At 36.5% G+C, this 13,563-nt stretch overlaps 5 protein-coding genes across 5 annotated transcripts; 1 reads left to right on the top strand and 4 right to left on the bottom strand.

The window, feature by feature from the left end:
• The first annotated feature begins 350 nt into the window (after positions 1-350).
• LOC117786897 (venom protease-like) lies at positions 351-1,842 on the top strand. The gene is made up of 4 exons (XM_034625313.1): positions 351-441; positions 752-1,088; positions 1,147-1,222; positions 1,283-1,842. Exons 1-4 carry the CDS (start codon positions 351-353, stop codon positions 1,784-1,786), a joined length of 1,008 nt encoding a protein of 335 aa, XP_034481204.1. The 3' UTR covers positions 1,787-1,842.
• A 141-nt stretch (positions 1,843-1,983) lies between these two features.
• On the bottom strand, positions 1,984-5,402 carry LOC117786426 (proclotting enzyme). The gene is made up of 7 exons (XM_034624682.1): positions 4,919-5,402; positions 4,576-4,739; positions 4,213-4,516; positions 3,481-3,774; positions 2,608-2,822; positions 2,450-2,521; positions 1,984-2,215 (listed from the first exon to the last, which is right to left on the bottom strand). The coding sequence occupies exons 1-7, from the start codon at positions 5,400-5,402 to the stop codon at positions 2,057-2,059; spliced, it is 1,692 nt and encodes a 563-aa protein (XP_034480573.1). The 3' UTR covers positions 1,984-2,056.
• Positions 5,403-7,291: 1,889 nt separating this feature from the next.
• LOC117787477 (adipokinetic hormone) lies at positions 7,292-7,849 on the bottom strand. The gene is made up of 2 exons (XM_034626019.1): positions 7,755-7,849; positions 7,292-7,702 (listed from the first exon to the last, which is right to left on the bottom strand). Exons 1-2 carry the CDS (start codon positions 7,821-7,823, stop codon positions 7,523-7,525), a joined length of 249 nt encoding a protein of 82 aa, XP_034481910.1. The 5' UTR covers positions 7,824-7,849; the 3' UTR covers positions 7,292-7,522.
• A 1,141-nt stretch (positions 7,850-8,990) lies between these two features.
• On the bottom strand, positions 8,991-11,986 carry LOC117788203 (ras-like protein 2). The gene is made up of 3 exons (XM_034626899.1): positions 11,807-11,986; positions 10,456-10,543; positions 8,991-9,967 (listed from the first exon to the last, which is right to left on the bottom strand). Exons 1-3 carry the CDS (start codon positions 11,885-11,887, stop codon positions 9,558-9,560), a joined length of 579 nt encoding a protein of 192 aa, XP_034482790.1. The 5' UTR covers positions 11,888-11,986; the 3' UTR covers positions 8,991-9,557.
• A 265-nt stretch (positions 11,987-12,251) lies between these two features.
• On the bottom strand, positions 12,252-13,434 carry LOC117788860 (replication factor C subunit 2). Its single transcript, XM_034627775.1, has 2 exons — positions 13,219-13,434; positions 12,252-13,159 (listed from the first exon to the last, which is right to left on the bottom strand). Exons 1-2 carry the CDS (start codon positions 13,381-13,383, stop codon positions 12,329-12,331), a joined length of 996 nt encoding a protein of 331 aa, XP_034483666.1. The 5' UTR covers positions 13,384-13,434; the 3' UTR covers positions 12,252-12,328.
• Between the last annotated feature and the right edge of the window lie 129 nt (positions 13,435-13,563).

Raw genomic sequence — 13,563 nt, forward strand, 5'->3', positions numbered from 1 at the left:
CATTTGGGACGAAAATATGTTTAAAAAAATGTTATCTCATTTGAAAGGAATTGTCTTAAAGATCTTAAGTTAGATGTATTATGTGTCAACAACCACATCATATTGATTATTTTTATTTTTATTACAAGCTCTGCCTGTATTATCCTGTATTGTCATTTATTATCCGGTTTAATTAGCTTGTTCCTAAAGCAACTAATTTTTCTAATTGTTTTTTTTATTGAACTTATATGCAAGCTTAAAGTTCTCATGAATATGATTCACGCACTGAAATCAAATTTCGCTGTTACATTTTTCATCAGTTGCATATAAAGACTCGATCGGGCGACTTTACAGTCAGTTAGAATAAAATCATGAAGCAGTTACCAAGTGTTGTGATTGCGTTTACTTTAATCTTTGCCTGCCAGATCAAGCTCACGTTCACCCAGTTCCAACGTTACATAAGTATGAGAAGGAGAAATACTTATCCAACCAATAGAATATAGAACATCAACAAAAACAATACAGTGGCTAGCATAAGGCATATTTTTAAAATGATTACAGCAATTTGAATAACAGATGCATATATAAATAAATTAAATAAATCGATATTAAATTAAATTTATAAATTACAAAGTGAACTAATTCGTTCGTTGCCTAAGTCTTTTGTTTTCGTGTAAACCAAACTCAACTTCCTTCATCTGATTTATTCTTTTATGAAGATGCGAGAATAAAGCTTTAATTAAAAATGTTTTTAAATTGTCAACTGTTATAGATAATCCTTTTCTCCCACCCATAAACGATGCGGACAGGGCCAACAAGCCCCAGGTATTAATATGGACAGACCCCGAGAGATCCCCGCCAACAACATTCATTGTAAAGCCAAGGCTCCATGATTACATACCACGTCGTCTGCCCACAATTGAGGAGGGTTGTGGAAGGATTCCCGCCGCACCGTATGTAGCAGGAGGTAGAGTGGCAAAGAACGGCAATTATCCTTGGATTGCTCTACTCATCTACGGTGAAGACTCCAACTTCAATCCCAAATGTGCAGGCAGCCTGATCACCGCCAGACATGTCGTCACAGCAGCTCACTGCATTCGAGAGGATCTGTCAGTTGAAATAATCGTATTAAAATCCAACTAAAATTAACCTCCTTGATTTCATCAGCTCCTTTGCACGCCTGGGCGAACATGATACGACCACGGATGCGGACAGTGCTCATGTAGACGTACCGATAGTCAAGGTAATTACGGTTTATGCTAAGTGATTCTTCTTATCATAATGTTGTTTTCCTGCTCCGCAGACAGCGATCTATCCCCATTATAATCGTCTCAATAAACGCGGTGACATAGCGATTCTCTATTTGGAACGTAACGTGAATAACTTTCAACCCATTTGCATGCCACACTCGCCTAATCTACGCTCCCAATCCCACGTGGGTAGGGACTCCTTAGTCGCTGGCTGGGGCAGTACCTATGAAGGTGGAAAACCTGCCACAGTGTTGCGAGTCGTGAACATTTTCGTCTTGAATAACGAGGTCTGTCGACACAGTTATTCCAAGTTGTATCGCAACTACACAGAGGATCAGTTTGATAAGGCCATAGTCTGTGCGGGAGTGCTCGAAGGGGGCAAGGATTCCTGCCAGGGTGACTCTGGAGGTCCTCTGATGACCGCAGAGTATCCTAAACTTCTCATTGGCATTGTCTCATACGGTATCGGCTGTGGCAAGCCAGGGGTACCGGGAGTCTACGCCAGCACACAGTACTTTATGGATTGGATAGTCGAGATGGTGAAAAACACGCCCTAAACTTCAAGCTCTCTGCTGTAGATTTACAGCTTATAACATACTTAATAAGTATTATATTATACGATTTTCTATTCATAAACGTTTACGTTTACTAATATTTTAAATAGTCAATCCGCTTATAGGTCCAGATAAGGATTTTTAAATGTAACATCTATATTTGTGTATGTTATAAAAAGGATTAATTTAATTTTCATGTATGCAAAAGTAAAGAATTTTTATGCTTATAAAATAATTGTAATATTTAAAATATATTTAATGGAACGGGTTAAATCAGCGCCTTCTGCCCCTATTAGAGCCTTGCAGTATCTGCTGAATCCAGTTTAAATAGCTGTTAACTCTCGTATAGACGCCTGGAAATCCTGGTCTGGCACATTCGTAACCAAAGGAAACGATGCCCAGCAAATGGTAACGATAAATGCCGCCATCCAGCTGAAAATATTATAATAGAGAAATTAAAGCTTATAAACAATTGGTGAATGCACCAAATTAGTTGTATTAAAATTACGTTTTGGGAGATGTCACTTTTTCTAAATTAGTATTGTGTAAATAAGAAACTGAACCACCTTGGGGGAATTCATGCTAATCAAGAACTGATCCGAAACTGGTTTCATATAGAGAATTATGCAATGACTCAATGAAGGAGAATGTGCAAGTGTAACTGACCTGTGGCATCATAAGTGGTCCACCGGAATCACCCTGACAGGCATCCACAGTGGAGCTGCCAGCGCAGATTAGCTGCAACAGTAAAAGACAGAGAGAGAGTGATAGAGAGATAATTATGATCATTGATCATGCTGTAATCGTAACTGTAACCTGCTCACCTTGTCGCTGAATTGCACAAACTGAAAGACGGACTTGTAGTTCTGCTCACAGCTCAGTCGCGACACGATCGGCACCTGTGCATCGCGCAGCACATTCGAGGTGTCTCCTTGATGCTTTGTTGCTCCATAACCGGCCACAAAGGGATTCATGCCCACGAATTCGTCCTCACGCTGAAACCTGCTGCCCTCGGGCAGACAAATTGGTCGGATATCGCCTGCGAAATGATGCGATTAATTAAATTAAAATGAAAATTTAGACACGTCATGCCGATGTTTATAAAATCCGATCACCGTATTAAGATTTAAAAAAAAGTATTATCAGGATGTCTACAATTTGTTTTTATAGTTACCTCCTAAGTTTTAATGATATATCTCAAGAACCAACAAGATTTTCCACTATATTCCGGGCTTCGACCGATTGGTCATATGACAGCTATATGAGATTCTACTTAAATTTTTTCAGGATATATGAAATTTACTTTAATTATTAACTCCTAAGTTTTGATATGATATCTCAAGAACCAACCAAATTTTTCATACCAAATATCGGGTTTCAACCGATCGTTAATATGACAGCTATATGATAAAGTGGTGCGATTCTTATTAAATTTGGTCAAGTTATAGAAAACACTAGCAAATAAATATTCTATGAGATTAGTTGAGTTACCTCAAGAAACAGCAAAGTTTTTCTTACTAATAAATGATTTTCTATCGGTCATAAATTTGATCAGGATTGTAAAAATAATGGCAAATTAAGAATCTATGAAGTTGGTAGACATATCTTTAAAAGAACAGAGTTTTTCGTACAAAGAATTGGTTATTAGCAAGATTTCTAATAGATCTTTAAATTATTTGCTTAGAGCTGCTACTCACCGTTAGATGGCGCCACACCGTTCAGCTCGATCAACGCAATATCATTGGCAATGGAAGCCAAATCGTATTGTTCATGAACAAAGCTGCGCTGAATGCGAAAATCGATGGCTCCCAGCTCTGTGGTCTTGGACAGATCATGGGCACCAAGTCGCACCAGAATCAGCATTGGATTGATGCAGTGAGCCGAGGTAACCACAAACTGTGAACTGATCAGACTGCCGGCACAGAGAAACTTTAATGCATTACCATTGGATGCATCGTTGTAGCCGAGAGCAGCCATCCAGGGATAGGCACCTGTGGACAAATAAATTAAAATTATAAAATATATAGTTAATTATTATCTTAGTTAAATTGTAGAATTAGGTAATTCAAAAAGAATTTAAATTTTTAATAAATATTTTAGACTTTAAAAGTCAAGGAAAAATTAAAAAAATTATAATCAGGAAGCGAAACTGTTTTAAAATAATAAAATAAACAATTTTATGTCTATTTTTATAAATAAAAAAATTGAAAATAAACTCTAATTTATAAAAAGATTATATAGTGATATTAATAATTAAATTTAAATTTTTATTTGAATATGATAAATTAGCACATATTTTAAATTTTTATAATAAAAAACAAAAATAAAATTGAACCAAGTAATGCCGTTTATAAATACACTTAACTATTTTTTTTTAATTTAAAAATAACTTTTAACTCTGATTTTTCAAAATTTGCTGTTTTGCTTACCTTTTCTCACCGGCAAACCGCCAACCACACGATTTGTGGTAGCACCACCAATACCACAACCGCTTGAAACAGAAGCAGGATTCGGAGCTGGAGCTGGTAATCCTGGCGTGGGTCGCACCACAATTGGCGCCTGATTAAACGGCGGCGTGGGCTGAAAGACAGCGACCTGCGGGGATTGAGGACTTTGTGTGGTTGCAGTTCCCAGTGGCGAGAAAGCAAAGGAACCAACGGGTGAAGTGGAGGGCAGCACATACTCCTTGGGCCTACGACTGCCAAAAGGTGCACGCTCTGTTGCACAGCAAACCTGAGAGTAGACACAACTTAAATAAGCTCCAACTCAATAGGTTATCTTTTCAGTATTACCAGAAAACTGGAGCCATCAAAACCACAAATGGATTGACCCAAAAACGTTTGGAACTCGCTAGTGACGCTGCCGGCATGATACTCCTCTATGAGATGTGCACAGGAGGTAAGAGGCAGACAGCTGCCGGAACGGGAACGTGCATCGTAACAGCTCTGGATCTGGGCTATAAAAAAAGGGAGCGCAGCTTATGGATCAGGTTGCGGTGGGTGTTGGGTGGTGTTTAGTTGGTGCAATGATTGTCAATTGCCAATTGTTGGATTAATAATTTATTGCGCATTTAACTACAACTATTGCAGGGTATAGAAATCAGGAATTGTGACTGGGATTAATTGGAATCCTGGCCAGCATGCCGTCGACGACGACGTCGAGCTGCATTTAAGGGCACGAAGATCATCATATCCGAACCGATTGACAAAGTGGAGGCCACAATTGGTAGATTCTGCGCCTGCTGCTGCTGCTGTGGTTGCTGCGGTTGCTGTGATTGCTGGCGAGGATCAATGCAGGGGCAATCCGGCAAAGGACGCACTCCACCAGGCAGACAAACAAATGGTTGTGGTGGACACGTTGTCACGGGTAAAGTGGTGGTTGTTGTGGTGCTCGTGGTGGTTGATGTTGTTGTGGTGCTGGTGGTCAATGGCGGCGTCGGTTGAAACGTCGGAATCGCTGCAGACGTGGACGAGGTGGGCGTTAATGTCGCTGTCAGCGGTGGAAATGTATAGACGGGATAATAACCTGTCGGATACACTGGACACAGGCCCTTAATGCTCGCCAAATACGATAGAAATGGCCAGAAATAGACCCTCACACAAAAGTCCTCCAGTAACATGGCCAATAAAACAAGTATACAGCCGTCCAGCAATATCAAATGTTGGCCAACAACTGAGCCAACGTTTTGGCTGGCGACAATTGCAGCAGTCAGCCAAGTGAAGCGTTTTAATATTTATGAAATTATTCAATTACAGCACAATTAATGCGTTTCAACGTTTGTTGACTTTTGGCCCAAAGCATTGCAATTATCTGCAGATGACCGCGGAGCGTTGAGCGGATGCCCATTTGAACAGGAACGGTTCAGCACAAACACTTTACTTAGTGAAAACTGGAGATATAAAATTTTGAATTTTCAAAATATCAAAGGGGGGACCCTTACCATCGAAACCATGATCTAGAGGAAAATAATTTTTTTACAAAATTAATTAAATTTGAATGCAGAATGAATTAAGATGCCAAACCATAATCAAAATGACATTCCGCTTGAAAATCGGTTCAGTTTTGACTGAGTTATGAAGTTGGAAGTTGGTCAAATTTAGGATCTAACAACTTTACAAGTCAAAATTTTTGTCAGATTTGACATGATTTTTGACAGAAATTTGAAAGGTCTCAGAAGCAAATTTAAAGTGTTGTTTTATACTAATTACGATATAAGAAGTTGATTAAAAGTGAAATCTTGAGATTTAAAATTTTCAATTTTCAAAATATCAAAGGGGGGACCCTTAGCATCGAAAACGTGATCTAGAGGAAAATAATTTTTTTTACAAAATTAATTAATTTTAAATGCAGAATGAATTAAGATGCCAAACCATAATTAAAATGACATTCCACTTGAAAATCGGTTCAGTTTTGATAAAGTTAGGAGTGTTTGAAGTTGGTCGGGCTTTGACTTTTGAGAGCTCGAAGTTCTTAAAAAAAAGCAATCACTACGGTACAACTCAACGAAAATAATATAAGTTTACGTTGTTGTCGCTCAAAACCTGTTTGCTGTAAATAAAATAAATTTGATATAGCATTATCCACACTTTATACACTTGGTTTCCACTCAGTGTAGAATGCGTGCCAAGTTGTGCCTGACTCTAGCTGTTTGCTATGAGTAAAAGATCTTCCATCAATCATACTGAACTGGTAAATCCCACTCTCCCAGATTCTCTTTTCTCTCTATTGTTAGTATCATCAAATTAAAATAACTGGGCCACTGACGCTTGACATCCGATTAGTTTCGACGTCCAGCGATGTCATCGATGGTGTTGTAGTGTTTACATGACACACATTATTATTTCCCCAACAATTGTATTATTATTTATTCATTTGTTTATGTTTGCCACATTAGAAACACAACTCATTTGACGCGATCATAATCTGTCACATTCAATTTGTTTTCAGATCGTATAACACTTACAATTTACTGAATTTCCGATTGAAATTAGAGATACTATGTATATCCAGAATTTCGTAAAGTTCTCCATAGCTTCTGCTCGTGTGAAATGCCAAGTTACACTGAATTATTCCATCTCAATCTGTCGAGCAAATAAACAAAATAGAGCTGAAAACAGTTTTAAAATATGAATGATTTAATTGTCGTAATTTTCGAAATTAAATTAAATAACCTTTATAAATGAATGTGAATTAAAAGTTCGGGTAAAAACGGATCACGAATCGCTTGAACTTGAATAAAAAAATAAGGTAAAGCACCTGATGAACCTATGACCGGAAAGGGGTTCAAACTGGGTACAAGGTCTATTGGAGAATTATTTCAATACACATTGGATTTTTTTGGGTTAAGGGATGGAAGTTAGTAAAAATTAAAAATAAAATATAGGAATGAATTAGGAATGATTAAACTTTAAATTTTAAAGAATTTTTACGAAAAGTTTGAAATTAAAAATGAAAAGATTAAAGAATTAATCTAATATTTAAAATTTTTAGAAAGATTCGAAACAAAAGTTTTATAATTTTCGGATGCGCTTATTTATTGACTTGGGTTCTTAGGCACATAGTTAAGTTGTTACACTGAGAGAAACGAAACGGAAAACTCCTCTAAATCTAAATGCCGACTACGACTACCTCGTGTACTCGAACATACAATATACAAATATACAGTGAATAATTACTATATAGAGCATATACATTATAATCATATTGGTAGATTGGTTCGCCTAATTGAGTTCTCGTTGTCTATTCCCTGTGCTTGCAGTCCAGAAATAGTTGTGCCTGGGATTGTACAAATCGAAAGATCTCCAACAACATCTCATTGGATGTCTTGCAATTTCCCTGCTGCGACTCAAAGAAGCTGCTTGCTCCGGTCACTCCAGCCCCGCCCACCGATCGCTTTCCCCAGTCCGGTGAGAATGTTAACTGCGAATTTATTAAAATATTAAAATGTTGAGAGATTCTTTGGGAAACTTACTTGGCATTCCACGCAGGCCAACAGGAAGACGAGCACGGTTGCAATAAGGACTTCACGCTTGGGATTCATGATGTCTTCTGTGGATTTTGCAGTGGCTGCTGCTGCTTTTATACCCAAGTTACATACTTGCCACATGCCACACGATGCCACATTCGGTTCAATTAATTTGGCACTTCTAAGGATGCTTCGGAATAAGACAACAGACGCAATCTGTTGCTCTCTGACGTCAGAATAAAACAAGCAAATCAATTGTAGCTTTAATATAAAACTTTAAGTCAAAATAAATATTTTTCGAAAATTTTTAAAAATTTACTTTACTGTTTTCCAAGAACTTTAATCCCAAATTTGTACATTTAACTAACTCTTGATATCAAATTTAATTACGAGTATATAAACCCAACTTGAGATTTGATTTTTCGGAGTTAAAGTATAAGTTTCACTCCAAAATAATCTAAATTCGTGTGTTCGTTGGTTTCTAATTAGTAACGTTCCCTTATTTCCTTGCATAGATCTATCTGTGAAAAAAAAAACTACAGTCAAAGTGTCATATCTTTTCTCTGAAACGGTTATAAAAATTAAATATATAACAATAATTTTTGGAAGCATTTTGATTTGTATGTATTTTATTAGAATTGCGCATATATTTTGTATTAAATATATATATAAGTATATATAAATATATTATATAAATTAATAAAGGCTCGTTAAATGAAGCAGGTGTCGAGTTAAAACAAGAATACATAATATTTAATGTAATAAACACTTTCGTTTCATATACGATAATAAAAATAATTATGTAAAAATACACAATTTGTATAAAAAACATAGAATAAATTTAAGAGATTTACAATTATTATTGTATTGTGCGTTTTTGTATCGTTTACAAATATCAATTCTTAATTATTGACAAAACATGTTGTGTTAATTGTTTTGTTGTTGTTGTTGTTGCTGCTGTAGTTGTTGTTATCAATGCGCTGACTAAATGCAACGAGAACGAGGCACTCAATTTGTTATTAATTAAACACAACACAATCATTGATAACAAAATTGAATTATAAGCATTATATACATATAGATATATTTTATGCATATATAATTATGTAATTGTTTATATATATTAGTAGTAAATAACAATACAAATTACAATAACACATTACTTTTGGCTTAATCAAAAACAAACATTCCAACGTATGACAAACTTGGCTCAATTATTGCATTGCATTTGATAATTTAATATAATTTCATTACATTTCATTTCATTTGATTTAATCGCATTAAACAAATCGCTTTTCGCACACAATTTCTATTAAATTTCACAACTTTTAACCATAATACACATAATAATAAAACATTTTGTCCTTAATTGTTGCCGTTTGATCAACAAATAATATTACAAAAATATATATATGTTTGTTTGTTCCTATGTATGTATGTATGCATGTATTTATAAATGTTTATGTATGTATGTATGTTTTTATATGTGCTCTCTGGGAACGCAAGGACATTGTTTACTTGAGTTTCATTTTGCTTAATTTGTTAGTTAGTTAACTGGCGAGCTGGGCGTGGCACTGCAACTGATTAGATTCGATTCGATTCGTTGATGCTACTACTGGGCGGGCAGGTATAAAATGCATTATGTTTCTGGGATTATGGATTGATCTTGATCGAATATCTATATCTCAGTCGTGGCGCAGTATTACATATTAATTAAAATTTGGTGTTATACTCGTTACATTCATATTCTCCAATTATTATTGGTGTTGTTGTTGTTGATCGCCAGGAGATTCAACAAGCTGCTGCTGCTTACATCAGACAGCACTTCTTCTTGCCCTTCTTCTTGTAACCCTCCTCGATGTAGGGTCTCTCGGCTATTTGAAATTTACGCACAATGCGTACCAATTCATGGAACGCCTGATCGACATTGACACGCAACTTGGCACTGCATTCGATATAGGGTATCATTAGATTTCTGCTGGTATTTTGCGCCTCCTCCAGCGACACCTGACGCTGATGCTCCAAATCGCATTTGTTGCCCACCATCAGCATGGGGAACTCATCGCGATCCTTGACACGCAAGATTTGTCGCTGAAACTTTGGTATCTCATCGAAGCTGGAATGATCATTCAGGGAGAACACTAACAGAAATCCCTCGCCCGAACGCATATACTGCTCCCGCATTGCACTGAACTCCTCCTGTCCGGCCGTATCCAGTACTAAGTAAGAGGAATGATTGATTAATAAACATTTGAATATATTTATATATTTCACAGTTGTTTCAGTAATTGTTTTGACAAAATAAATCATAATTTTTATTTTTTTATTTAAAATTTGTATCATTAAATGAAAAATGTTTAATCAAATATATAATAATATTTGAATACTCCCAGAATTTTGGACAATTGTTTTCCTTTTGATAAATATTAAAATTATCTTTATATTTTATTATGTTAATATGGACTGAAATTTACGTTTCAAAAGTTTTAAAACTTTTGTCAACCATAAATAAACAAATACAAATTTGCGTACTTAAGAAATTTTTTAAAATTTAACTCAATAAATCTTAATTATTTTTTTTAACTGACTTAAAAAAAATTATAGCAACTATAATTAAATAATTTTTTTTTTAAATATGTGATTTGTTTTCTGTTTTATAAAACAATTACTTGACCAACTGTATATAAAAATCGCAGTTACTACTCACTGTCCAGTTTGGCTGGCACATCATCTATGACACATTGTTTTGTATAGGAGTCCTCGATGGTTGGATCATAATCCGTCACGAAATAGCTCTGAAATTTAAAAGGAAAAACCAAAAATGTAAATTCATTCTGTTTTCTTAGTTATCCCAAAGTGTTTGTGGATCTCTTTTTGATTTGTTTACACACAGCGACGCCACTTTTATCATCTTAAGCTAAAACAACAAAAACAACAAGAACAAGAACAAAAACAAATCTACTAGACTCTATATCTAGATCAAAATCGTTGCATATAAAACAAATGTGTGTGTACACAGTGTACATTTGTACATACAGTTGAAGAAGAAAGTATGTGGATAAAGTCAAAATTAGTAAAAATAAAACTAAATTCAATAAACATTATTTTGTTTCTTTGCTTTAAAAAGGATTAATATAAAAAGCCATAAAAAAAATTATATTTAACAAATTGAACAATATTATTAAATGATATTTAAATTTGTTATTTTGTTATTTTGCAATTATGTTTTTAGAACTTTGTAAATTTTTGATTTTGTTCAGAGACTTTTTTAACCAACTGTATGTATAAATGTGTGTGTAAATATACATATGAATGGATGTGGCATGGGAGAAGAAGGAGGAGGAGATGTAGATGACGCAAATAACTATAAATAAATGGCAACGGCCGCCGCGCATTGAAACACACATATTCTGAATGGTAGCGACGGACGGACAGACGAACGGACGGACAAAGAGACCGTGGTCGTGACCATGACGAACGATCCGACCTCAGCTCCATACACACACACACACACACACACACACAGAGCCATATAAAGAAACCGCAACTCCAATTTAAGGTGCTCCATGGGGAACCGCCCTATAACCATGCTCATATTCGCCGTAAAATTCAATTTACATTTGTATGTGTGTGTGTGTGTTGATTTCGCTGCAGCTTTTAGTGAAGATGATCTATGCTTGAAAATATGTAGCACACACATATGCATACATACATACAATGTATGTATTTCCAAATACATCAACTAGTTCACTCTTTCGCTTGTTGCTTTTGCCAAAACAATGCTCCAGCCCACTTGTTACGTTCCCCTCCCCTCTCTTCCACACTACTATGCTCTCATAGTGATGAGCTACTTTGACATTCGCATATCTACATAAGTACATATGTATTGCATGTTTATCTGTGTCACAGATAAAAGTCACTGTTTTTTTTTGTGTATTTGTTGCGACTCCAAAATCACAATATCACAAATGCTCAGCACTTTTGGTTTTCCGACAGCGACAACGACGACGTCACCAGCTTATTCCTGATTCTCTGTTCTCTCTCTTCTTCCTTCTCACCTGTATGAATTGTATCGTTATTGCGGACTTTCCAACGCCGCCGCCACCGACGACCACCAATTTGTACGTTTGCATCTGCATTTTATGCCTGGCTGTCGTTTAATTATTTCTTATTTTATTCTTATGCCGTCCGCGAAAAAAATTCAACTAGAAAATACACCAATGTATCAGCATAATCGATTTAACGATAAGCAATAACATATCGGCTAGAGTAGGGTTGTTGATTAAGTAGATATCGATAAATTTTGGCAATATTTTTTATATACCACGATATTATTTAGTATAATTGTGTAATATTTTTAAACGTTGTTTTTACCTTTGCAGCCACTTCATTTTATTTTTGTAGACAAGAAACTATTATCGTTTATGCTGTTTTCAAATCATCGATATATTCTACAACTATCGCACGACTGGCGCAACTTTCAAACATTAATTGAAGATCAAATAAAGTGTATTTTGCATTTATTTAAAATGTGTGAGCTTAAAATTAAAATGAGTTAGTTTTAATGGGAAATGCGACTGCTAATGAGACTCAGCGACCATGCAAAGCCGAGCCAGCAAGCTAGTTAGCTGCAGAAGGGAATTACAACCGTCCACAATCTTCATGTGTGTAATGCCAATCTCTCGAATAAAGTTCAACTTCATTTGCTCATCGACATTCAGGCGTTTGCAGACACGAAATATGTTGCCAATAATATCCTCAGGTGCATAGCCAAGGCGCCACAGTTTGGCTAATATCTTGTATGCCTTGTGGATGTCATTGGCGGCACAATGCTGCAGCATGTCCTGGAGCAGCATGGGATGCGGTTCATCGCACACCTTGAACACATTTGTGCCCGTTATATCACCAAATCCCTGTGCCGTCGACTGCAGATTGTTGAGTGCCTGTCGCATGTCACCTTGGGCCGTAAATACGATCGCCTCCAGTCCATCCTCCTCATACTTGAGCTGCTCCAGCTGACACACTTCGATTAACTTGGCCAACACCTGGGCATCCGACAGCTTGGTGAATCGCAGCATGGCACAACGCGATTGTATTGGTTCAATGATCTTCTCGCTCGTATTACAGGCGAGTGCAAATCTTGTCGTATTGCTGTAGATTTCCATGGTACGACGCAGAGATTGCTGTGCACCCTCCGTCATGCTGTCCGCCTCGTCCAGGATGACAATCTTATGCCTGCCGCGGGGCAGCGTTACTTTCTGCTGGGCAAACATCTTGATCTTGTTGCGAACCACATCAATTCCACGCTCATTGGAGGCGTTTAATTCCAGCACCGCATCCTTGTAACTCTCCCCCAGCAATATGCGGGCCAAGCACTGAATTGTTGTCGTCTTGCCCACACCAGGTGGTCCCTGTCATACCATTAAATCACTTCAATTAATTTATCTTTTCAATTATTCCATTCCCTTACCGCAATAATAATATTGGGTGAATTTCCCTGTGTGGAGAAAACAGATAAGCGCGCCACAGTATCCTCATTGCCCACAATTTCCTCAAACTTGACTGGTCTGTATTTCTCAATCCAGGGCAAATTGTTGCGTTTATCCACAACCACAACTTCTGGCTCTTCCGGCATGATTTTAATTTAATTTAAGTTTATTTGGCGTTTGCATGCATAAAACGCGGGATGATTACTAGGGCTGCAGTACAATATATCAAATTTACTTTTGTGCGATAGTTGCAGACCTTCTCAGTGTTTTGGTATTTTTAAGCTACTTATAGCAGTCAGCTTTTTGTTATGCAGCAAATCGTTACA

Source organism: Drosophila innubila (assembly GCF_004354385.1).
Source record: "Drosophila innubila isolate TH190305 chromosome 3L unlocalized genomic scaffold, UK_Dinn_1.0 0_D_3L, whole genome shotgun sequence".
NCBI classification, from domain to species: domain Eukaryota; kingdom Metazoa; phylum Arthropoda; class Insecta; order Diptera; family Drosophilidae; genus Drosophila; species Drosophila innubila.